Raw genomic sequence first — 27242 nt, 5'->3', positions numbered from 1 at the left:
TTAGATAAGTAGCAGATTGCTCTTCAAGCCTCATGGCAGCTTATTTTTGCGCCCCCTTTGTTTTGGTATTTCCTATTAGTTAATTCCCCTCTAGTTCATTAATTAAATTCGGCCCGTAAGATTTGATGTTTGTTTTGAATACGTTGGGGTATGCGCTATCTAAATTCGTCTTAAAATTCATGGGCCACGTTTAGATAAGTAGCAGATTGCTCTACAAGCCGTAAGGCAGCCGATTTTAGACCAGGCTGAAGTTGGCCGCCCAATTGGGTCTACTATTATGCCAATACGCCATTTACGTCCATATATTCCCATTGTCGCTGTGAGCACACAGCTCGTTCGCTAAGCACGCAGCACCTTTTCTGCCTGCACACAGCTCGTTCGCTGTGAGCACACAGCTCGTTCGCTGAGCACGCAGCCCCTTTTCTGCGTGAACACAGCTCGTTCGCTGAGCACACAGCCCCTTTTCTGCGTAAACACGGCTCGTTCGCTGAGCACGCAGTCCCTTTTCTGCGTGAACACAGCTCGTTCGCTGTGAGCACACAGCTCGTTCGCTGAGCACACAGCCCCTTTTCTGCGTGAACACAGCTCGTTCGCTGATCACACAGCCCCTTTTCTGCGTTAACACAGCTCGTTCGCTGAGCACGCAGCCCCTTTTCTGTGTGAACACAGCTCGTTCGCTGATCACACAGCCCCTTTTCTGCGTGAACACAGCTCGTACGCTGAGCACGCAGCCCCTTTTCTGCGTGAACGCAGCTCGTTCGCCGAGCACACAGCTCGTTCGCTGTGAGCACACAGCTCGTTCGCCGAGCACGCAGCTCCTTTGCTGTGAGCACACAGCTCCTTCGCTAAAACACGTTTTGACCCAATGGTCCTTCGTAGATTTCAATACGCATATAACTGCTGTCTCACAATGGGACGGTGTCACATATGGTGCTAATGGGCCAGTAAACAGCTGGTACGAGGTAGATATTTTGCCATGCATATCCTAAAAAATATCACGTACTGTATATGGCGTACTGTTAACGTTGAAAGTCTTTGTTTTACCTCATAATGAATGAATTAATGAACAAAGACTTTTGCTGTAAATTTTTACCCAACCGAGCTCAGCACAGGTCACAAAGACAAAACATAGTACAATGTATATTGGTAAAAGTAGCTCATAATAAGTCCTTCTTTTTTAACTTTCTGGTAACGTTAAACATTTAGGATTGATTGTACATGTGTTTAGCTATAGTCAGGTCATCAAAATGCGCGATGCATATGAATTTTTCATTGCTGTTCATATCTGGCTTTGTGGGGAATCTATTGCTACTTCCTATAGAACTGTATAGGATATTTCCATCATAGTACAACCTACGATGAAATACATGTGTTTGAGATACAAAACTTAGCCGATTCTTTGTTTTATAGATCTAGAGGTGTGCGGTTATTCCCTCCCCAACTTCCTGATTAGATTTGCAGTTTGTGGCAACTGGTTCAGAGTTTAGCAATGGTACAAAATGTAGTTTCGTATCTTACATTTTTAACGCTAGTCCACCTTTATCCGTGCGGTAACCTATATCCGTTGCTTTTAGGAACAGGTTATTAAGAAATATCAAGTCGATAGACGGTGGTTTACTTTCAAAACTATTAAACAATATTCCTACATACCCTGTAATGGATAAAGGTTACCCCGCTGTACCCATTGTCGTGGTAACGTTACGTAGTGTAAAGTTTTCGATATTGTTCTTCATACAGGGTATGATATTGCATGCCTTTTCTACACTCAGACACTTAAATACTACTAGAAATAGTCATATAAAACATTGGAAAGCTGTTTATCTCTGTTGCGTTCCGGTACTGCGAGTTGTACCAGCTGTTACCAAAAGTTGCGCCAGCAGTTTCTTTCACCAACGGCCGAAATGCCCCGAAGGCAGAGATGCTGGTATAGATAGTGCGACCAACTGTTGCCACACACGTGTGTATAAAAGCGGGCCGCCACGACGTTGCAACGTGGCTGTAGTTTTAGAGGTGTTTGTCTCCCATTGGACTACGTGTAGAGCCCTCTCGTCCCAGCTTAGTACTTACCCCCAAAAGTTTCATTCACTTCTGTAACGACTCGAAAACGTAGCGGCCATCGGTAGACTTTTTTTTAAAACCTTCAACCATGGAATCGAAGACGTTATTCCTGCCCGTTTTGTTGAGTTTGATAGTTGTTATTTGTGGTTTATTACCCGGTTCGGACGCGGCGACGAAGAAAATAAAGAAGAACACGGAAGAAAAGGTACCGGAAACTCTGACGGTCACGAAAAAGGTGAGCGAAATGTTTTAGATTTGTGCTATTGTATTGTCTATTGTGTATAGAGCATGTGATCTTATAACGTTTTGTTACATTAACGATATTCAGAGGTGCAACTGTTCGAGTGTTCTCTGCAATGTTGATTTAGTTATAATGAATAGATATTCAAAGAATGGATATTTGTGGTGTACTGTTTCTCGCAATTAACGTTTAGGGTGTTTGGTCCAGAACCCAGAGGTCCTGTGTTTGAATCCACAGACATGTTAGCGCTTTTGTGCCCTTGGGAAATACACTTAACAGGACTTTCCTCCGTTTCACTACTCTATCAGGTAGTAGAAATGGTAGTAGAAATGGGTACCTTCGGTTTAGCCTGGTTACCAAACCCCAGCCCGATCTCAAGTATCTATCGTGCAGGGGTCTGGCTGGATGGCATAGGCCGGCTTCTCAATTTTGCCCCTTATAGTGGGCAACAAACTCCACCAATAGAACAGCAGCAGGATCAGCAGGAGGTAATTACACCCTACCATGATCGGTTAAAGACCCCCAACTGTATTTTTTGAATCCATAACAGTGACCACTAAGTACCTGATTCGCTACTGTGATAGCCTGCTGACCAACTGTGGTGTGTTGTAGCTGGCTACCTGTGGTGTGAGTGGTCATCAATCCTAGCTTCTCCTCCCTCTGATCAATGGCCTTCGAGAACCTTTCTACAGCCATCCTGCCAGACCCCAACACGAAAGATATTTGAGGTTTGGGGTATGGTATCCAGGCGAGGTTGGGGGTATGGTATCCAGGCTACCATCGGTTGGGCTCCGCCTTGTAAAACCGTGTCCTAAACACAACGGATAACATCCCACTACTCCTACGGCATCAAAAAGGCTACGGGACTACATTTACCTACCTTTCATTACTCCCAAAATGATGGGAAATAATAAATCATTATCTGAACCTAAAGCATTTTTTATCCAAACAGCTGCTGTGGTCATAGATGACTTAGATAAACCTTGACGTTAAACATACAGGGCGCGAATCTGAAAATAGATATCAGTGCTCATATTTTAGACTATCTTGGAGAAGATTATTACTTTAAAATTGTCTGGTATCATCAATTAATGGTTAAACTGCCATTTGCCACACATAGTGGTAGCGCAGTTGTACCCATTATCGTCCTGTTTGGATCATATCAAGGTGTCCGTCCAATGATCTGAGCTAATATATAGATCTCAGACTTATGAAAAAATGCTGTGTTTCCTGTTTCCGTTCTCAAAAATCGGGGTCGGTAGGTAAGGATTACTAGTATCAAAATAAATTATGATTTTTCCCAAACTCAAGTGATAGAATTCAGTTTAAGAACGCATTTATGTTTTCAAAGACAAACTTTAATTTTGTGTATAATGGTTACACATCTGTTTCATTCATTAGTTAGGACAAGGGATTTTTATTAACTTCAATAGGAAGCAGGCTGAATAAAAGTTCTAACTAGGAACTAAGTGACTCCACTGCCCATCCACGGGCTATAGGCCTGGGTAGGTGGGTTTTGGGGACACAGGAACTGAGGAAACAATATTTTTCATTCGTAGCCTTCAGTATGAATATCTGCTTGCAAGGCGTTTAACAGCAGGGGAAAAAGCTACAGACTATGCGTTGCTTTTTGAAGAATATATGAAAATGCTATACTTTGTAATATTATTTTATTTGCATAATAAGATCACAAAAGATGCACTTCAATCATGCACTTCAATCGTACCGTTGAATTAATCAATCAATCAACGTTACAATGGAGACTCCTAGCAGTTGATGTAATCATTGCAGGCTCACAGCGCGCAAGCGCCACCATGTTGCTGCAGTACTGACAAGGATTAATAGGGGCCGCTTTTGATCCATGCAGTTGAAGCGGGATCAATAAATCAAATACGGATCATGCCGCTTGTTGTCTCGTTTACTGCTGGCTATGCAATATAAACGATGCATAGAAGATATATTACAAAATAATAAGTACATTAAGTCTGCAATAATCTAAGCGATAATAGAATAAAATACGCTTTTCGACCCCGTAGGCCTGGATGGATATAGAGATCGATGACGAGCCGGTGGGGAGGATTGTGATCGGGCTGTTTGGAGACATCGTCCCGGCCACGGTCATGAACTTCGCAGCTCTTATGAAGGGCACATGGAAGGGAGACGTGAGTCAGATTCCTTCTCTCTTCAACTACTATTTTCAAACAATCTTTTTGTTCCAAATTTTTATTCAGAATACTGAAAAACAAAACAACAGTAACATACAATTGAGAAGAAGAGGAGATATGGATTTGTGGGTCTGAGTTCGATCCTAAGATAGGTTTAGCTCGGACATGTTGTAAGGGATTACATTCGACTTAGGTATGTAAAATTGGGGCCCCACGTTGGAGGAGGTGCTTCGTCTCATTACCCAAATTGGGTACCTACTGGCTGCAACAATACACCAGTTGAATAATAATTGTACAACTATAACGGTACATGTAGCTGAACGCCATTTTATGATGGATTGTTCACGATATATTGTTCACATTTCTAGCTGAGTGTTAAAAGAATTCAACTACGGTTTAGTAGCATTTTTTTCGCCCTCTCGCATTAGTTTTAGGGTATCCAGGGGATGTCATCCATAAAATAAGTGCAGTGTGGCCTAGGTGCTCTGCGCTGCTTTTGAGGTCTAAAATGATGACGGAATGTCCCTTGTTTTATTCCAGTCGAGTTTCAGCTACAAGGGGTCCATCTTCCACCGTGTCGTCAAAGATCACGTGATACAGGGAGGTGACATCACGAACTGGGACGGCACGGGAGGTAAAGTTTCAATACAAGTTATTAAAATCGTACACAAACGTCACTGAGTCTACATTTTGTATTCAAAATTTAATATCATTGACAGTTGGGTGTCTGACATTATGATATGTCTATACAATGTGTTATCAAGGGAAAATCGTTGACACTTTGCAAATGACTACATACGAATACAAAGAAAAGTTTCCGTTCGATCATAAGACAGTACACGCTTATTGACGACAACATTTCTGCTGGCTGTAGGTTTATGTTACAGGTGGGCTCGTATATTGTGCCTGGGATAGTGCGACAGGGAAGTTCCAGTCTATTTCTGATTTGAGCTGTATTGTTGTTCCCCTCAATCGTCGTCATGGCAGTAATATTTTTATTGCCAGTCTTGTTTTGTGTTTCCTTTTAATCTTCCATCATTTTATGTTCAGATGTGTTCACCAATTAATTGAGAGATTGTGTAAACGCTAGAAAGGTCACGTTTTCGACGAAAATGCAAGATGTTTTAGGTGGGCAGAAAATAACAGGTTAGGAAAGAACTAAAAAGGCCGATTGCTAAACGTGCAGTGCTCTGTTTGCAAGATGAAAGCGTTGTATATATGACATTTGTCTAAAAATTAAAAAATGAAGAAAAATAGATTTAAATTTTCCGAGGCTGGACAGAAACCTTAGTCTTTTGCTTTGTTATAGAAGGTTGCATTGTCGGCTGAGCTACTTGCGCCTACATGACGTAAAGACGTTTTTGAAGGTATATTACGCACCTTTGCTGACGTCATCAGCCGTTCTGAGTTTTGATTAGCTAAAAATGGAAGAAAGAAAAAAAAAGTAATTTGTTTAATTCGTTAACACAATAATAAGCAGTTATTGACGTATACATCTTACCCCAGGAAAGAGCATTTACGGTGAAGTCTTTCCTGACGAAAACTTCCTGCTGAGTCACAAAGGCACTGGTTGGGTTTCCATGGCCAATCACGGGCCGGACACCAACCAATCACAGTTCTTTATCACACTACAGACTGCTAGGTAAGGGTACTTCACCTTTATCCGCGAGGTAACCTTTATCCGTTTGAATTCTTTAAAAAGATTTAATATTTAGAGATAACAAGTCGACAGACGGTAGTTTCAAATTGTAATGCTTTGTAAATATTGCAGTTTGAAACCACCATTCATGCACGTAATAACACTGATTAGAATAAATACCCTGTTGTAAAAAAACGGATAAAGGTTACCCCGTGGATAAGCATGAACAAGCATTTAACACAAAGAGAAAGAAGTGTATCATAATGTGTTAGAAAGACTGGCGTAAATAGATTTGTGTTGAAAATTGATATTGAACTCATGTCTCATTCGTTTTTTTTTTTTTTCTGATGTGATACATCGAAATAGTACGTCGCTTAATTTCAGGTTCCACTTAAAAACATTGTTGGCCAGTTCCATTTCTAGGTACATGTGCATATCTATTGTAATGACGCCGTTCTAACAATGTCTCTCTGTATCCGCATTCCAGGTTTCTGGACAAACGCTATGTCGTGTTCGGGAAGGTTCTGCAAGGATTGGTGAGTTGGAAGATAATTTTTTGTTTTGTTTCATAAAACCGGATTCGGGGGTTTAAATGGTTAGAAAGAATCATAATTGTAAACTGTCTTATGTATATGGTCCATGGTAAAGAAACAAACGATAATCATCACGTGGTTTCATGCATCTATACTATGGCGGGAATACACACCACCAAGAACGATGTTAATTAATAGATCACATGGCCATTTGCAATTTTTTTGCTGGTGTGATTTTCTTCTTTTTCGTCTTCTTCTGACACATAATGATATAAATAGAAACATCCCGTGTATACGTAATGGTCATTAATGATTATTGCATAAACCATTAAAAACATCAGTCGGAATAGAATATGATATTATGTCCATCTGTATTTTGTGCGTGTGAAATTGATGTTGTTTTTTATTCGCACACAAAACTATAGGTATAGTATTGTGTGTGAGTATCTTGACAAAAGGCTGCGAGAAGATTATTCTGCATTTTCGCGAAAATGTTGCCTTTCTAGTCTTGCTATTGCTGTTTCATCTACCGTGTACCGTTAACAACAGAAATTATTTTGCCTTTAATATCTTAAAATTCCCTTCTTCGTAGTCTGTGGTGAAGAAGATTGCGGAGACGGAGGTAGACGCCTGGGACAGACCGAAGAAACTGGTCCGGGTCCTGAACTGTGGCGTGGAGATCGTCAGTCCGTATGGCTACAGGGACTCCGAGAGCAGGGCAGAGCTGTGACGCTAGGGGGCGTGGATAGACCATGCGTCAAGCTTAATAGATCAGTAGTCCACTGTCTGTAGTCAATTGTGTTTCAAGGTTTCTTTCGAAGTCACCAGCGATATTGTCTCTTCTAGTAACATTTTTCTATCAAAGCATTTCCAATGTTAGTTGACAGTGTGCGTTTCTGTTATTTTTCGGAATTTTGAAGCTTGCTTCTTAATATCATTGATAGTTAACTGACTACTGCTTTCTGATGCTTTGATATATATTCAAATTTTCATCAACGCAAACAAATACATTGACAACGACATAAACATCAACACATTACACACAAACACTTCACTGTGACCCATATAAGACGTGTCGCATTTATACACAAATATGCATTTACATTTACACGTTTACACTTCTCAATTTATTGACAGTACACTATTAATAGATATGTTTACAGAGAATAAATGTACACATTTTCACTTGTACATACGTCTTTTGCACTCACTCATATATCATAGGTCACTACACGTTCCACCGACACTCATGAAATACCAGGTTTACACTCGCGCAAGCAGCACACACAAACACAAGCAAACAAACACACATAAACATGCACACACGCGCACATACACATACACACACACATATATATATATACGCACAAACAAAAGTATACAATCATAAACGTGTACAAACAGTTACACCCTAAGACTTACATGTACACGCGTCCACACAGGCAGGCGCACACACATAAACTCACACTAACACATGCACTCACACACACACACACCAACACTCACACACACGTACATTAACGCACTCTCACACACACGCATAAACTCACACTAACACACGAATATACACACACACATAAACTCATACTAACACATACACACTAACACACACACACGCATAAAATCACACTAATACATGCACGCACACACACACACACACATGCACTAAAACATACACACGTATGCACGCACACAAACACATAATAAACTCACACTAACACACGCACACACACACCTGCACACGCTTAGACACACACGTACATGCACACACGTCATCACACAAATACCTATACACACCCACTCACAAACAGACTCGCTCAAACACACACACATGAAAATTCACACACATGAACTGACACTCAGGCACATACACAAGCAAACATATAAACACAAAAACGAACGTCTAACATTACAAACGTAACACCCTCACACATACACTGATGTACACGCGTTCACACAGGCAGACACACACACACACACACACACACACACACACACACAGACTCACACTAATACACGAACGAGCACACACACACACACACACACACACGCACACACACACACACACTAATATGTAACACATACGTATGCACAAACACATAGACTCACACTAACACACACACACACACACACACAAATCCACACACAGACACACGTATACACTCTTACACACACACACAGAGACACATACACATATTGATAAACATCAATAAAACGAACAGCATGCATACACTCATAAGTAACAACCCGATGCATATATATCTGAAACCACAATCTCAAGCTTTGCGAGAGTTACAAGGAATTATTATGCTTGCACCATTTTATCGTCACTGTCATAGCTTTGCATTACTTCATACTTTAAAAACGTTAGTCCACTCTACTTTTACCAAACGAATGAATTCATGTAAGGTATTCATGCCTGTTATATGTTTAGCGAATAGTAATATTAATGCGATTTAAAACTCTGCAATTAAAAGTTCTTAAACATTCGATATTGTCAAACTTTTTTGGTCTCAAGCATGATAGGCCATCACAACAAGATCATAGCATATCAATGACAAAAGATTATTAACAAAAACGGAAGTTCTGTTGCAGTACTAAGATCACACACCAGGGGGCCCAAAACAGACTTTGACCTTCGTCTTTCCAAGATACTGTAAATGCATTTTAAGTTCGAGGGGATTTAATTTCGCGTTAGCGGGAAAGTAGACTTTTCGCGGTGGTTTAAAGTTCGCGGTAGCACTATGCACTGTAGTCTCTAACTGCCATGGAAAAATGTTCGCGGTGGTTTTTAATTCGCGGCCATTGCGAAAACCGCGAACATTAAACCACCGCGAAAGTTTCTGCATTTACAGTATATCCACATACCAAATATCGTCATGATCCATCCAGAGGTTTTAAAGTTGTGCTGACCATTTATGATATCCGGAAACGTGGCAAGCAAACGCACAGGCATGCGGACAGGAACGACAAAAACAATACCTCAATTTTTATGAGGGTAAAAAAAATTACACAAAATGGTCGTCTGCACAGTTTCTACTCGTGATGCGAAATTCGATTACGGGCCAACTGTCCCCTCGGGAAGGTTCGCTACTATGATTACATTTTACCCTAAGAGCCTCTCCAACGGCATAGTCTATTTGATTAACGTCTGGTCTATTCATCATATGCTAGAGGCAGCAAACGGGGATTCTTTTCAGATCTATTATCAGAAGAGTACTGCTAGTATACAAAATGTACTAGTATCATAGAGCACGCAAATGCAAGACAGATGAAGAAGCGAAGAGTGTATAAATAGTACAAAAATCTGTTACCGAATTTGCTTCGTTACCTTTGTCAGAGGGTTATATTTTTGGTGTGTGCGTTGGTGTCTGTGAACTAAAAAATGCCTGGACGGATTGTTTTGAAATTAAGCATAAGACTAGTTCTTGATGGTACCTCCAAATGGTTAGATTTAGCCCCCTAGCGGGTTGTTGTGGAGCTGAAATAGAACGTCCGGGTTTTGTATTTTGCTTATCTATCTTTAGAGAGAAGAGGACACTTCTATTAATACAATCGTTGACATGACAGTCCCTAATCGCTTTTAATATTTCCTTGGGGTACAATCATATCCGGGTTCATATTTATCAAATCATGTGTGTAAAGTAGACCCTAAAGACTTAGACATAAAATTGCAATGTTATACAAACTTCAAGCTTTCTAAATGTATTCTAAACTCTCTAGATTCTATTCTCCTTGACCTTTACTTAGCTTGTTAGAAAGCAAAAACGTACAATAAAGGTCTTCATTGGATAATCAATATTTCTTAAAATTTATGGATATGAAGAAGACAATACCAACTAAAGGGATCCATAAAAAGGCCCAAGTAACAATGTACATGATGAAATACTAATTATGCCAATCAACAGCTAATTTGCATAATTAATGAGGAAAGTTTGTGAATCCACTGCATTTCTTGATAGGTCTTTCAAACTTGTAACATATATAGATAAGAAATAGAGAAATATCAATACATATTAATTATGCAAATGACGGCCTCATTTTCATAATTAATGAAAACATGTGAGCATGTTGACGGATCGTCATGATTTTTGGTATGTAGATAGCCAAAGGGAAGTTTTACATAACGGAATTCTAATCTTGCAAATCGACAGCTAATTTGCAAAATTAATGAGGAAAGTTTGTAAATCCACTGCATCCATTAACGGACTTTCAAACTTGTCACATTTGTAGCTGAGAAAGAGATATGTAGATAGCCTAAGTAAAAACTTACATAATGAGATACTTATTATGCAAATTAACAGCTAATTTGCATGATTAATATGGAAAGTTGATAAATTCACTGCATTCCGTGATAGGACTTTTAAACTTGCCACATATGTAACTGAGAAAGATGGCAGAGAGGGGTGTATGTTTGGGTCCCCTAACGTCTTTTCTTTAATTGCAGGAGCCGGTTTAGTTTCAGATTTCGAAAGAGAATAAGTCAAGAAGGGATGAAAGGATCATCATGATTTTTGGTATGGTGATAGCTTAAGTGATTGTTGATACAATTTGATATTGTATTGTAATTTGTATAATCAACGGCAAAATTTTATGAACCAACTCCAAACATATAAAATAGAATGTAACGAGTAACACATTCATGTCTACAGACATCATTCTACATAACGAATCTGGTTTATTTGGCAAAGGTATGTGTTCGTGGAACTCTAGTTTATCAATGAGAAGCTCAAATCGGCCTGCAGGCCTTTAGAGGTTCGTAATTCCCAAAGGTTCATGGGGACATTATTATTTGCTGTTATTTATCGTAATTTTATTACTACATCAATGAGAAGCTTGTAAAGGGTCAAATGCCGTCAGTTTATGGGGTCAAATCTAGCACATGATGGAATACACATTTGATACTTGATTCGACCCTGAATTAATTTCTTGGGGATATTTGATTGTTTTATCCTACATTTCGGAATAGATCTAGATAATGAAGAGTTTTTATTGGATTTTATACATATGTTGAGTGCTATGTATAGTGCTATGATGCTATCACATATCAAATGGATTGTTTATTAAAGGATTTCTATAGACTCACCTTTTTTTCGAAGTAGTACATAAAATGAAAATAATACGAGAATAGATATAATCGTAAACGTGACATGTGGCACACAGGGAAAACACGTAACCCCTACAAATGTCGCGCCCGGAATGTCACATCTTAAGACACTTAATTGATTAACTGAATTAAACTGAATTAAAAACCGATGTACAATGATTATGATTCATCGAAAAAGAGATTAGTAGCGATCACGCCTGTTAGCGACTAGTTTGCGTCTAGTTCGCGCCCATTTGCGACATTTTTCCATTTTTTTTAATTTTAAAAAAACTCGCCATTTGAGGTGAAAAAACTACCGCCCATTGAAATGTCTTTAAATTGCAAATAGTCGCTAACAAGCGACACTATTGGCCTTGGTGTTCAATCTCATTTGCACTGATGACCCTATAGGCCTTGGCCTTGTGAAGACTCGATTATTAGTGAGGACATCTGTCTGATTTATCTTAATTTCTAGATGGTACAAGGTCGTTAGGTAAATGTGACCTCTGTCGCCGGAAATTAAGACTTTCGGCGTCCCATTTTGGCGCCAATTTTGGGCCGAAGGATTTATGTAAGGATGTGTGTGTTGTGTGCGCCGGTAGTTTTTAATAGTGCTGTGAGCCATAGTTATGTGTAACTGTTAATCTTTTCAAAATCTTTAAACTTTTCATTTTAAACCTTACAAAATACAGACAAATGCATCCGAAGGATATTGAAATATTGCTAAAACGCACATATACGGGTCCCGAAAAAAATACTCCTGTCGTAGTTGAACCCTTCTTCTTGGAGGTAACAAGAAGAAATGCTCAGACGAAAAAAAACAAAAAACATGGAGAGTTCGCTGGTATTCAAGTTGTCCAGTTGTATGACGTGATATTAGTGCCATTTATACGTACCATTGCTCAAGCTCTATATTATACATGTATGTTATAGGCACAAAATCTACTACACGAAAGATGAAATGACGATTTATTTTCAAATGTCCGAATATCCTGTTAAGAATTTGCCGTTTCAAATGATAACGTTTACCAAGCCCACATCGTTTGTTGTGGTTTTTGCTACAGCATTCTCATATTTCACCTAAATGTTTGTAATACTTAGCTGACCGTGACCGAGTACGTGCCGGTAGCCCTATTTTCCCCTAGCAGACCCTCAGTGTTGTTGAAACGAGACTCCCGGTCATTTCCCGCCACCTGCAAGTCCGACCTGCAGTGACGTCACCTTCGCAACCAAACTGTCGTATAACGCTCCTGTCAATCATTCCCGTCAGGTAAAGGGGTTCGTAGCTCCTACCCTGACCAAACTATCGTACAACGCTCTTGTCAATCATTTTCCGTCAGATAACAACGGTTCCTGTCCTGACCAAATTGTCGTGCAACGCTTCTGTCAATCATTTCCGTCAGGTACACTGTTCCTACCCTGACTGTGGCCTTCGGTGAGGGAGGGCAGACGAATGCTAGAGAGGTGCCGCGTCTGTGAAGAGATCGCGCCAACTGAAGAGACAAAACTGTCGTACAACGCTTCTGCCAATCATTTTCGTCAGAAAACCATTCCTTTACCCTGACTGTGGCTTTCTCTTCAGTCATCGGGAAGGAAAGCGGACGTTTGAGAGGGGCTATTTGGAAATATATTCCACAGTCTGAAGTGGCCATTTACTCGGAAGGATTCCTGCAACGTCAAACTGTCGTACAACGCTGAGTGTCAATCATTTCCGTCAGATAAACCGTTCCTTAGCAACCCTGACCGTGACCTCCTCTTTCTACAGTCCATCGGCGGAAGGAAAAACGGACGACCGAGAGATTGGTGCTCTGTGGAAAGATTGTAGAAGCCAGCTGAAGAGGCCTTTCATCGGGAGAGCTCCTGGCGGGTAAGTACCGGGCAGTTAACAGTAGGGAATCAGGTGGTCGGTGGGGAGGGGGTACACTACCCGAAATCTGATCTTAAAGCACACATTAAACAATCGTTAAACATACATAAAATCAATACTTTTACACAAAAATAGCGTGCCTTTACGCATCTTTCAGCCGTGCTTAAATTAAAGATTCAGTTTCATGTACGGTTTTCGTTGTGTATAATCTGTGTATAATCTTTGCCATAACTGAACATTATAGGAACACTTAAAACGGCCATGTCGATAGAGTATGAGGTACAATAGGGTCGCATGTAGTACTAGGTACTTGCTTGGAATACCAATCTTATTACCTCGTAAGAATTAAATGAGCGGTGCATGGCGTCCTAACAACTCGTGACTACGGTTACGTGTATCAGAATGATGCTTTTGCCTGAGGAAATGGCGCCTGGAAATGTGCATGCATATTATGTCCAGATGTGGCGTGTAAAAGACATTCTAAACGGTCTAAATTGGTGGTAAATTACTACCCAAGACCCCCCTCCCCCAAACTAGGGCATGCTTTTAAATGATGCAGGTGGACCGGATAGCGTTTTCCGGCAAGTGCAGGCAAGGCGTGGGCATACATATTTGTACCGGATTTGAAATCCCTAGCCGGTGAGAAAATGTGGCTCTATCAGTTTAGCTGTCTGATTCTTTTTCAAAATTATCCAGTGCCATATATGGGAAGTGAGGTGTTTCTACCATAACTCATAGGTTAACCGAAAAAAAGACGAAATTAGCCAAAAAGGTAATATTGACGCTATAAAACATTTGTTCGTTGGGTCTTGTGGCGTAACTACTCAGGGTAGTTTCGACCGAACCCAGAGGTCAAGTGTTCGAATCCTGTCATACTACCGATCTTGTACCCTTGGAAAAGGCTCTTTACACCACTTTCCTCACTCCACCCAGGTGTAAAATGGGTACCTGGTAAAATTTTGAGGTAAAATGTGAATGAAGGAAAGGGTAAAAATTAAGGCTCCGATTTCCAATACCCTGTCGTCTTAGACACAGTGGGCAAAACCCCACAGTTTCCGACGGCCTCAAAAAAGGCTTTAGGGCTACCTTTACACTTATACAAAGGTTTTTACTGGCATGGGTAACGTTTGTGTACATCATGCAACCAATTTACCCCTCTGGTATATTTTTTACGCGTATTTTGGTTATTTCAACTATGTGGTGTACATACATGTGTGCGTAGTTGGTGCTATACCACCCACGGGCGACGACATTACAGAGTAGGGGCTGTCGGTGTGACTAACACGAACAGTCACGGGTATCGTCTTGTTTATCCACGTCTAGACGACAAAATAATGGCCGGAAAATGAGGAGGAGATGCTCTCCACAACTTTTGTGCATTGCGGTGTTTCCTTGTGGTCAGAAAATACAGAAATTTCAAACATTAAAATTGTAACGTTAGAAACGTGCATAGGCATATTGTACAATGTGTGACACATTGAAACGTACGGTATTCCTGGGTATGAAGGGCTAAAAAAGAGTATTGCATGAAGAAAGTCTACATGTTGTTACCTCTGCTCTAGAAAAATCAAGGTATTGTTTTTGGTAACTATGTAGCTGTGTACATCTATGTGTATGCCTGACTGTGTGTTTATGTTTCTGGATATTTGTGGTCAGCATAACTGTAGAACCTCTGGATGTATTGTAATGATATTTGGTATGTGCGTTGGAAGACGAAGGTCAAAGTCGATTTTAGGCCCCCTGGTGTGTGACCTTGGTACTGCAGCAGTACTTGTACGTTTGGTCTTTAAACTTTTGTCCTGGGCATCGTATGATCTCAATCAGCAGATAGCGTTTGATGTAAGGGAAACGCAGTGTTTTGGGCCCCCTAGCAGCTTGCTTTAGAATTGCAATGGTGTTTTTGTTAGAATACTGTATTTCAAGGAGGATAACAGAACATAGGAACGACGGATTTACAATACATTTACAACATGTATGTAGGTAGCCTAATTGTATGAGCATGGGTGGTCATCTATCTATGGAAAGAGGGACCATTGTACCCTTGTGTAAATGGACATGTGGCTCTACGAGCACGTACTAAACCAGCCTGTGCATATAGACAGTGGGTTCTCAAGGCTTCTTACCTCTATTACTTTCATCTTTATTCGAGAGGTGAGCGGTTGGTCAAAGGCTCACCTGTTGGTGGGAGGTAGGTATTTGTACAGGTGTCGATTCTTACCTGTAGTACTCCTTTCGCCCTCATCCTGATATTTGACATTTTTGGTATGTTTTATACCCTCGCCAAGAAGGTTATGTTTTGGGGTTCACCGGCGTGTCTGTGTGTTTGTGAATAGTATAACTCTAGAATGTTTGGTTGCATTGTCTTGATATTTAGTATGTGGGTAGGTCTTGATGATACCTCGAAACTCAAAATTATTAGATTTGGGACCACCTAACGTCTCTCTAATGTACTGCAGCTGAACCTCCGGATTTGATGCGAGTATCTATTATTCTTGACAAGCTATGGGTATGATTTTAAAACTGCCTTTAGTGTGGAGAGAGGAATCGGTTTACTGTGAATTTTGCTCACCCAAGACCCTGTTTAATTATGAATTTGTCTTATAAACGTTAAGAAAAGCGTCGTATGGTGGAAGTCTAGAAGAGCCATTTTGCAAGAAACGCATTAGGGGCGCAAATGTCTAACTGTTGTTCAGACACAAATACGGAAAGGACCAACTTGAATGTAAACGGTTCAAGGAAAGAAAGCGCGGGTAAACTTTGTTGAATTGTTTGCACTGGTCAAACGGTCGGAGACTTTGCACACAGACCACAAGGTCGAGAGGTCAAGCCCTTGTCCGCACACATGTTAGCTTTGACCACAGGACGTGGACACTTCTGGTATAGTAAATGTTGGACGGTAAATGTCGATCCATCCGTGTTAGTTCGCAAACAACGCGATCCGTGTAAGAAGTGAGTGAGTGAGAATAACCAACGGACACAGGACAGACGGTAGTAAATCAACTGTATGGTGAGTTTCTGTTCTTGCGTTTGAATCTAAGTTGTTGAAATTGCAACCACTACTGTGGACAAGTAGTCGACGGTTTTTGGAACGGATCTATATATCTGGAATAGCCTCCTTTGCAGACTTCTTACAGCGCTGCCGCCTTTTATCTTGTGGGGCTGGGCGACCGGAAACTTCTCCTCTTCTCACACTAGTTTCTAGACCTTGACCTACGTTGAAAATCAGAAAACAGCGCCCCTCAAAAACGAATAAAAGCCAACGCCGCTAGAGGTCTACGAAGGAGGCTATAGGTCAGGAATTCTTGTGAAGGATCTATAGGGATAGCCTGATTGTCACCCTAGTTAGTTTTACCGGATCTTACATTATAGGAGAGAGAATGGGAGCCTCGGTAAAGTTAAACGTAAAGGAGGCTTTCAGGTTTGGGGAGGTATGCTGCTTATATGTAGAGACTCAGCAAGGATATCTTGCAGAAATTGGTTTGTAATTGAATCCATATGCCATTGTGAAGCATACATAACTACATCTTGTACATTACGTTGTTATCCTGGTAAAGGAGTACTTGTTTGTACGCGGTGGTAAAAGGTAAAGGTAGTTGAAGTCCTAAGTAGAGGCCGTAGGGGCAGTGGGTGGTTATCCACTGGGTATGCTTACTTGCTAGTAAGCAAGTAAGCAAGCCATTGCCTTTTGGTTTACCTCCCCAACCAAAGTCGGGTGAAAAGTGCCTTTCCCGATCGAGGGCACAACATCGGTGGCATAACAGGGGATTCGAACCTAGTACCTCTGGGTTTTGGGCCAAACACCCTAACCGTTACTCAGCACTACGCCAAGACGTGTAACAAGAAGGGCATGTCAGACAAAAGCTCATAACAACTCTCAATACTCTAAATACTAGCACTATACCTAAAGATATTAAATATCGAACCGTTTCGAACGTATGCAGGAACTAAGGACACAATATTTCGAACCTTAGAAAGTTCTCCTTGACTCAAAAAGCAGGTGGTTCTTTCTACATGAGCTGAACATGTGGCCTGTGTCTAGCACACGGCCCCAAGTGCCTACTTCATGTCAGTAAGAAACACGAGAAACCTGAAGTAAAGAGGTCCCTAATGAAGTGGTTTTTCGTGTGGGTCGACTGGGATCGAGTCATGACCTGTTCCGAGTGTGACCTGGGAACGTGCCGGGGCGCGGGTTCAAAATTAACCGCTTGTCCCGACAGCGCTAGCGCGGATTTGAAAATTTTAAGTTCGCGGGGATCTAATTTCTCGGTAGAGACAAAAGGGAATGTTCGCTTTGATTTTAAGCTCGAACTAGAAACATCCGTGGCGCTAGCGCTAGCGCTAGTTCACCTTTATCCGCGGGGTAACTTATATCCGTTGTTATTTCGTTAAAAGACAGGGTTTCAAATTGCAACAGATGCAAAATATTGCAGTTTTAAACCATTATCCGTCGACTTGATCTCCCCATGTATTTGATATCCTGTTTTCAAAAACAACGGATATAGGTTCACAGGCGTATAAAGGTAAACTTGCGTTACATTCAGTCATATAATGGAAACACCGACGCCTTTACGGAAAGCAACGTAGATACTTGCACCGTCTCACTTCTACTAGCGACAAGGCAAGGGTGCTATATAGACGAACAGAACAGTCACGTTTGGTGTGATTAACTGTCACTGATCTATTGATATAGATTACTACAGTACCGTATCTGCTCTATGGAGAATACATTCAATGACAACCAAGCATTTTTTTTGCGGTGAAAAGATCAAATAAAAGGAATCACCGCAAACATTAGACCATTTACAGTGTCGTACCGTAATTATGTAAGATTTGGTGTACTGTTCTAAAAGGATTCATGTGAATGTTGAAACACTCGACCCGACTTGTCAGTAGCTTCCTGTTTTCGTTCAAAAGTGGGCTTCTATTTCTTTCCTCCGTGTCACGGGTAAACATGTTGACTTTGGTTAACTGCGTAAAGTATCGTCAGGTAGATGTTAAGGAATAGTCTTAGCAACGTGTCAACTGAAGTTGTCAGTCGCTTCCTGTCTTGAGGCCAAGTTCAGTGTACCCAAACTCTTTTCTGAGAAAGCTCTTTCTTATTCTTTTGCCCAAGGAAGTACACACCCCACCCACACCCCAGCGAATAGAGAGTTTTTGGACTCAAATAAGCAATGAAGCAGAAAAAAACTCAATCACGTCGCCGACATACCATCTTAGTTATCATAACACAGTCCCTATCTTCCTGTTTTTATATTCAACTTATCACTGTCTATTCTCAGCTGTGTTTACGAATTTTAATGTTACTTTTCTTAACATCAATCTATTTTCATTATGAGCTAGTATCTTTTCCTATTATTACGTTCTAGCCAGGTAACGTTAAATACAATAAATATGTTCTGTGTCAGTTACCGCATGACATATTTTTTGTATTCCTAGTAGAGGGGTCAAAGACACGTGAGATCACATGCGTATATATAGCACTAATACTTTTTGTTCTGACATTACAGTTTTGCTTCATATCACTACACTTTTTCCTCATTTGCATGAAACATTCTCACACATTTTCTTTAGTCCCATGCTATGTTATATCCCAGGATATACAATAGATAGAATTTAGGCTTCTCATTGGCTGAGGGGAAGTAGCCATGGACTAAATGTTAAAAGCCTTCTAGCAGGTGGTTTCTGTCCACGGTACTGGAAAAACAAACATGGTGAACGATTGGAAATGGAGACAGACCTCTGGCCCGTGTTTTGATTAGTTCACACCATCGAGAAAATTGAATCAATTTAACGGCTCGTCATACTGACATCGGCGTGTCGATAGATATTTGATTGCGGTTGTAAGGTCACGCCTCGTAAATGTGTTAAGTTTTTATTAAAAATGAAGGTATAGTTTTTGGCGTCTCTCTCTCTTCTCTCTCTGTGTTTGTGTGTATGTGTGTTTGTGTGTTTGTTCGTGTGTGTGTGTGTGTCTGTGTGTCTGAGTTTTTGTGTCTTTCCTGATATTTCTAGTAAGCATAACTTTAGAACCTCTGGATGGATGGTAATTATATTTGATACGAGAATAGGGGGTTGGGAAGACGAAGGTCAAGGTACGAACGCTTTATCTTTTTTAGAGGAAGCTATTATTTTGTTAACTGGGAAAAATACGTTAGTATTGTACCATGAATATCTTTAGAAACGGTGCACAAATGTGAAAGGTCAATACATAATATACATTGTCAGTATTTGTGCGGAAGTAATGTGTAGATATGTCGTCCGCAAGAGTTCCCTACCAGCCAAACATACAGCTTATACACAACACAAGATATCAAAACCCGTGCATTATCGTCGAAAGCCGCCAGACGGCCTGAAATCCAAACGTCTGTTCCTTTTGCCAACCCCTAGCGACCTACCAAAATCCAAAACTTCTCGAGTTATACTGTTCACAGACAAACGCCCGAACCCAAAAACATAATTGGCGAAAGTAAAATCTATCATCCTACCTCGCCCGAACATAGCATTTCACAGTCAGACCTAGTCGTCCGATTCAAGTTCACGTGCACATCGAACAAGTTGTCAACCCTAAGCCGTGTACTTGATCCCCAGTAAGCCCCACTCTAAAACGCACCGCCGACACTTATGGCTTGACCTTGTTGGAGCCAACAGTACTCTTAAAACGGATGTGCCTCTATAGTGTATAAGCTATAAAGTATGTTATGCTACGACTGAATTCAAACAATCATTTTGCGAGCACTTGGAATTCTTTGAACGTTGCGTTGTAAATTTCTTTAAAGGTTCCGTAAAGTCACGTTTATCGTGAACTGCTATCCTTACAAATGACATCATTAAGATGTAAAGCAAAACTTTGACTACAAATCTGTCACCTTTAGTGTTGAATTCTGCCTTTTTAAACACTTCTAACAAAACTTAAGAACAAAATATTTTAACTTGAATTGTATTTCTTACAATGTCACGTTTTGTGGTGAAATCCAAATCCATGAGAAACATCATTAACAGACAAAACAAAACTATAAAATAAATCTATCAAGTTAACGACTAAAATGTGCCCTTTCCAAACACCTTTAACATAACTTAAAAACAAGATATTTTAACATCGAATTGTAATGCTTCCAAGACCAGGTAAGGTCACGTTTTGTAGTGAAATCCAAATCTTTAAAAAAGCATCGTTAACTAATGAACCCAAACTACAAAACAAACCTGTCAAGATAACTGTTAAACTATGGCATTTCCAAGCACTTGTAAGAAAACTTAGAAACAAACTCTTTAAAAATCGAACTGTATTTCTCCCAAGGCCTGGTAATGTCACGTTTTGCGGTGAAATCCAAATCGTTAAAAAAACATCGTTAACTAATGAAACAAAACTACAAAATAAATCTGTCAAGTTTATGGGTTAAAATGTGATATTTCCTAGCACTAGTAAGAAAACTTTTAAACAAGATATTTTAACGTCGAATTGTATTTCTTCCAAGGCGTGGTAAGGTCACGTTTTGTAGTAAAAAATACATTCTTGTCAAATTTATTGCCAAAATGTGTCCTTTTCAAACACTTACAGCAAAACTCTACAAAAAAGTTTGTAATTGATATGAAGTATAATTTGAAAGCCATCTGGCCCCGTGCATGTCACATTCTGATCATGAGAGCTATAACACTCTGCGGGGTTGATAACAAAAAATTTGTTATTCCGAAAGCACTCCAGCAACCTCTGGCTCTCCGCCAAATGTCTGATTGAATACAGCCTACGTTCATAACGGTCAAATGTATGATATATATGTCTGGGCGAAACTGTCGTGTATAGTCTATGGATATTTCAGGACTTTAAAAGGGGAATCCCTTGGTAACAGTGTTTGATTTTGAAAGTTGGAAGAGAACTACAACGAGCCTTAGTGCATAATGTGTATTTCAAAACTTTGATAAAACACTGGTAAAATCGTTTCAGGATGCCATATCAGGGTTGGACAAGTTTTCTAAAAATTCACTTGAATGTCCTATCCGTCAAGCACATAAAAATTACTTGCCCGAACCAATTTTTCACTTGGTCAAAATTTAAATGTCATTTTTACATGCATTTTCACTTCCAGCAATGGAATTCTTATCATTGCCTCTATTTTTATATGTTGACCATTGCTCGATGTCGTGACTGTAAAAATTAAAGAGTATATCAAAATCTCACTTAATGGAAAGATCTTAATACTTGCCCGATCGGACAAGTGGAGTAGGTCATGCACTTGCTCAAACAGCACTTTCACTTGCCCTGGACAATAGGGCTTGTGGACTTGTCCAACCCTGCATATTACACAGTCGTTCCAGAAAATTTCAATTCTCCCCACACATAATTCCTGCAGATGCAGAGAGCATATCTGGTGACCCGAGGTCAGGACACAGCGGAGGTCATAGGTCATGGTGGTGAAGGTCAACTCGTAGGAGGAAAGGTCACGACCTGTCATATCATATCGTCATGGTGTCCAGGTGACAGGTGTCAGCCCATGTGTGCTGTGTTTTTTTTATAGAAATTCAAGGAGTAGGCAGGCAAATCGTTTTTTTAAACCCAATTGAAACGAAGAGCTTAAATTTGCATTTCTATACTTGCTAAACTGGAGAAGTGACCTTGCATTCAGAAGCTTTGATCCCTGGCCAAAACATATCAAAGACATTAAACATGGTGCATTCAGATAAGCACTCAGCATTTGAGGCTGAGTAATGCTGAACACACACACACCACTGCCAGTGGACTAGCCCCCTGCCATTGGCTTTTGCACATTGTTTTGTGTCATATTTTGCGGGAAGTACGTTGACTTTTTTAAAACGTTTTTATACTTGAAGATTTGGACAAAAACTGACCTTGCTAGATGGAAGATCGTGTGGTGTTGGCAACACGCCGTACAGTGGGTTCCGCAGTGGACGTTAATCGTACAAACGATTGGAATACTATATACCTCTGTGAACAATAACAGAAATCGGACAACACTGGGTCCCCCAAGGAAGAATCCTGGGACCATAATGAAAATGATTATAATAGTTTGCTTAGTTTTCTATTTCTTGAAATATTTCCATCGTCTAAACATTGTGTCGCTTACCATAGCATGGCTCACATCATTCTAACGTTTGAAGAGATGTTGCTAATTGCCCCTCACTCTTCGTGCTACTAGTAACTTAACTCCTTGCTTTACAGCCGTTTGTTTATCAAATTGAATAGGTCTTTACAGTCAAACTGTTTACCAAACACGTGGAAAACCACTAAGTGGCCAACATTAGAGGTATGTGTTCTCTCGGACGTTTGTCAGGTGTGAACTCTTTTGTTTTAAGGTCATTTCTGGCATGCGCCCCTTACAGGTGGGCTTTCTTGGCGTCTGATGTGAAAACACCTGGAGGAATACTTGCTGAGATGTGGGAATGGTCGCGCCTCAAGTCTTCTATTGTATTCTTGAGAGGCGCCGTATTTACAGAGACTTTCTCTTTTGGTTCCGTTGCATCGGTGCCTAAACAATGTACAGGTGGTAATTACATGCAAACAATAGAAGGTATTATAGAGAATGGTCACCCAATACGTTCTTATATAAACAATTGGTACTGTATCATTGTCAAAACTTGTGTATCAACCCTGAAGGATGTATGACTAAAGACCAGAGGTCCTGGGTTGGAGTCCCCTGATATTCTCTGACGTTTTGCCCTTGGGAAAGGCACTTTCGACGAATTTCATCACTTCACTTAGGTGTAAATGAGTACCTAGCTTTGTTAGGGACGTCCCTCGGATAGGATGTTAAATAGAGGTCCCGTGTTTGAAGAGAGCCACACCTCGAGTGCGATGAAGAACGCACCACACTTCTAAAAAAAAGTAGGGGTCCTTCCCGGTGTGAATGAATCAAATAAATCTGCCCGGAAAAGCAGCTTGTCATCAAGTCATTGACGAAAAATAATGAATGCTACCTGAAACTTCGGACTGTTTCCAAAATCATATCCTAAGTACCTTGAGTATACGTAACTGCTTTATGGCGCAGTTAGCGAATGTCATTTGCACTCAGTCGGTAACAGGTGTCGCCCAGCCCCAGTGAGATACCCACTTTTACCACCACACAGTTTGAAATATACTAAGTTGAGGCACAAACGGCCACCCACATACAGTATTCTTAGTAAGAATCCTACAAGTGACAGCCAAAACTCTCCGAGAATCTATATCACGTGTATCACTACTGCTGTCAATCTAAATGACATGTAACAATAATTTTCAGTTAAAGAAGTCGCTTCTCGTTGCACATTATAGTTTATATAAGACTTCTCCCATGCCGAGAGAACTTGACAAAGTCGTGTGAGGCTAGCATTTGTTTATTTATACCTGCCCAAACACGCCACACGCCAACTCAACTGTTTGTTGACACATTCCCCTAAATTTGCCAACGTAACTGAACCGTTTGCTTATGCCGTGTTGAGTATAGTGAACGCTGTCAATTAGTTCCGCATGGACAAGTTGTGGAGACCGTTTTTCGTCGTGGTTGGCAAAGGTGTTGATGGATAGTTGACACTACTTGATTTTAGAACACTAAATCATTTTGCTACAGAGGGTCCAATGGGGGTTATGGACATACATTAGAGTTGGGCATTTGAGCACTGAAACAATAAGTTGTTCAAGTTCTTACCCATATTCCGATCCGATTTTTTTCCTTCACCAGAGTATAGATGTTTACCATGCAAAAGAAAACAAGGGGTTGTTCAGCTTATACACTGAGAGGATCTAGCTTACTCGTATTTTCGACCGATTTTGTCCTTTTCTGTGACGGGGAGCGCCATAGGCTTTCCGAAACTTATGATCCCCTACTCACTGGGTCACGTGTTCTATCTGCATAACGTGACACCACAGAAGTACAGTTCAATAGTTGAAGATTTGGATAAGTCAATTTTTTTGAATTTCCAGTTCAACACTAATCTCCATGCAGATATACCGGTGGCATAAAGGGTTTAGGTGGCCATGGCGAAAGGGTTTTCTGGGCTTCTGGCCAGCTAAACACCTTATGCTACCAGTAGGTCTGCATGGAGATTAATTCAACTCTAATCCAGAGTTTTCTATTCATTTTCGGTCAATAAATGATTCCTGCTCGCTAACTTCAACCTGATCATGAACTTCGCTGGTGAAGTATTCGATCTCAGTGAAGTATTCGATCTCCGATGAAGTTTTTGACATTTATTTGAGTGGTCGAAAGCAATTATTCTTGAGTAGCACAGCGTACGCCAGGGGAAATCTACCCTCTTCCAATATCTGATAAAAATCATTGACCCTGGCTAGCTGATTTCACTAATTCCATGCCAATGACCGAAGGAAAGAAGTTTATGGCAACACTTTCGGGGTTATCTAAGGTGAAACTCAACCTTAACGCTTTGGTTTGAGTATTTCGGACTTTAAATATTTGTTCCGACTCCAAACATCGAAGAAAAAAATAATTATCAACTGGTTCTTGATTTATATCTAAGGTAAACCCAAACGTTGACGTTTTGGTTTGATACTTTTGCACGCTAATTATTATTTGTTTGTACTTCAAACACCAAAGAAAAAATATTTTGGTACCCTTCGTCGGGTTATCTAAGGTGAACATATACGTTCATCATGAAGATTTGTAGTCCATGCACCTGACTTGAGTTTTCTCAACAAGCAAGTTGATCACGTGTGTCAATGCTGCCACCCTTAGAAGTATAGCATGGTTTCCAAGTATTTTGGATCCCAATTTTGACAGAATAATTGTCTAGTCTGTTCTGTATTCTGCATTTTGTCTTTCTTAGAATTCAGGTGACCAAACAACAGGATGCATGACGTCATTAATGGGTCATTAGAGTCAGGAAGTCGTCTCTGTTGAGTGACGGTTGTTGCCCTCCTCTGATGTAAATGACCTCATTGGCCCCTTTCACGATGTAGTCCTCTTTACTGTTTACCCTTATACAATAATGTTCTTTTATGTTGTCTTAAGCAATAGAGCACACCATCCGTCACTCAACAAAGACGGTGGACGGTATAAACTTCCTGCCACTTATGACCAACTAGTGACGTCATATATTAGTTAAGTCACGTTATCCGGTTGCTCAGTCATTTGAATTCTGTGGAGGACTGCAGTAAGACGGTCGACAATTCGATGCGCTATCTATTTCTGTTCAAGCAAAATGTTAGGTTTGTACTTAATATGTTAGCTGCAAGCACATATGAAATACACAGATCCATATAAACAGGAATACTTTAGGAGCATAGTTACTGTTACTGTACGTTTTTCCTTTTTTTCATTTTCTCACTATTTTTTGTTGATTGCAGGAGTGCGGTTGGAGCTCTGGTGGGCTGTCCATAGAGCCTTGTGTGCAGATTGCTGTGAGCAAAAATCCACAGAAGAAGAAGCCTTGATAGGTTAGTCGAGTACCGAAAATGGCATTCGAAAGACAATTTGCAAGCTGCTTGCTTCTTGTTAGTTTGTGCTTCACCGCATCTGTCTCCGTCTCGGACTCAACAGCAACAACGAAGCACAGGCATAGCGAGGCTTGTGCGAACTGCATTGCGGGCGACGAAGGTGGCGGAAAAGTGACAACTCTAAAAGTCTTCTGGGACGAAGTCAAATCTGCGGTCAAGGACGTTGAAGAAGAGATTGCAACGAAACGCCAAGAAGGAAAGTGGGTTGACAAAAGTGGCACCAAGGATGACACAAAGAACACGAAAAAGACGAAGGTTAGCGGTTCGTGGTCAGCAGTGGCCAGACTGTCCGCTAGAGTTTCCCGCCTCGAAACCAACATGTCGCTCGTACTTGACCAGAACCAGTACTTGCGGTCAGAGGTCGCCAACCTGTCATCTCAAATGAGCGGAAACAAAGGTCAAGGAAAGCGTCGGCACTTGAGGAACTACATGGAACACCTTGAAGAAAGCATCGGATACGTCGAGATGGAGCTGGACAACGAGCGCAGCAAGATGAACCGATACCAGACAGAACTGTCCACGATAGCGGTCAGACAGGGGGAACTGGAATCCAAGATGGCGGCGCTGGCGAGAAGGATTACCCACAATCCTCGGCGCAAGCACAACAGTGTCGTCACCAACGCGATTGCTCCGGTTGGCTCCCCTGAGGTTCCCGCAGGTGAAACTGAGTACGACTATGATGTTGAGTTTGTGCGCGAGCCAAAGGGACAGCGATAGAGGGTTGTAAATTTAACGTTGTTGTGAAACACTGAGGGCATCTGATAGCAAGGGGAGAAATTCCGATGCTGTGGCGAGGCCGTCATAGGCGCGCAAAGTGATAAATCGATCGTCAGACTGAAGACCAGGTCACGGTCAAAGCTGTAATTTCCTGTGCTGTAAGGAGAACTGTCTGTGTGTGTTGCCCTAGACAATTAGTGCTTCTATGATCGAGAACAGGTCTGAAAACTTTGGTCAATATCATTCATTACATTACTGCACTGCTATGCCTATGGTGATGTGGTATTGACTGTTTCACACCATGCTACCGATATTGTGTCTTTGATTCAGAGTTTAAGTATAGATTTGCTTATCGTCGATTGCTTACTACCATCTGGTAATCTGAAAGCTTGGATTCGAATGGTATTTTGAGCAAATGATGCGATGTATCAAGTGAAAAATATGCATCCGTTTGAAAGATACAGTCAAACAATCATAAACCAACTCAGACTTTGGAC

General features: G+C 40.8%; 2 protein-coding genes across 2 annotated transcripts; both read left to right on the top strand.

The window, feature by feature from the left end:
* Positions 1 to 1967: 1967 nt before the first annotated feature.
* On the top strand, positions 1968 to 7827 carry LOC118409793 (peptidyl-prolyl cis-trans isomerase B-like). Its single transcript, XM_035811103.1, has 6 exons — positions 1968 to 2293; positions 4336 to 4461; positions 5005 to 5098; positions 5971 to 6106; positions 6591 to 6639; positions 7229 to 7827. The coding sequence occupies exons 1-6, from the start codon at positions 2147 to 2149 to the stop codon at positions 7364 to 7366; spliced, it is 690 nt and encodes a 229-aa protein (XP_035666996.1). The 5' UTR covers positions 1968 to 2146; the 3' UTR covers positions 7367 to 7827.
* A 5388-nt stretch (positions 7828 to 13215) lies between these two features.
* LOC118404140 lies at positions 13216 to 26942 on the top strand. Its single transcript, XM_035803149.1, has 2 exons — positions 13216 to 13589; positions 25879 to 26942. Exon 2 carries the CDS (start codon positions 25987 to 25989, stop codon positions 26743 to 26745), a length of 759 nt encoding a protein of 252 aa, XP_035659042.1. The 5' UTR covers positions 13216 to 13589; positions 25879 to 25986; the 3' UTR covers positions 26746 to 26942.
* The last annotated feature ends 300 nt before the right edge of the window (positions 26943 to 27242 follow it).

Source organism: Branchiostoma floridae, chromosome 2 (assembly GCF_000003815.2).
Source record: "Branchiostoma floridae strain S238N-H82 chromosome 2, Bfl_VNyyK, whole genome shotgun sequence".
Classification (NCBI taxonomy): domain Eukaryota; kingdom Metazoa; phylum Chordata; class Leptocardii; order Amphioxiformes; family Branchiostomatidae; genus Branchiostoma; species Branchiostoma floridae.
This window is presented reverse-complemented; position numbering and strand designations above follow the sequence as displayed.

Excerpts from the sequence above, each read along its gene's own strand:
- LOC118409793 (XM_035811103.1), top strand. The coding sequence starts at position 2,147 with ATGGAATCGAAGACGTTATTCCTGCCCGTTTTGTTGAGTTTGATAGTT. Across the intron at positions 4,462-5,004 it reads AGGGCACATGGAAGGGAGAC|TCGAGTTTCAGCTACAAGGG; the intron begins GTGAGTCAGATT and ends GTTTTATTCCAG. Across the intron at positions 5,099-5,970 it reads GAACTGGGACGGCACGGGAG|GAAAGAGCATTTACGGTGAA; the intron begins GTAAAGTTTCAA and ends ATCTTACCCCAG.
- LOC118404140 (XM_035803149.1), top strand. The coding sequence starts at position 25,987 with ATGGCATTCGAAAGACAATTTGCAAGCTGCTTGCTTCTTGTTAGTTTG.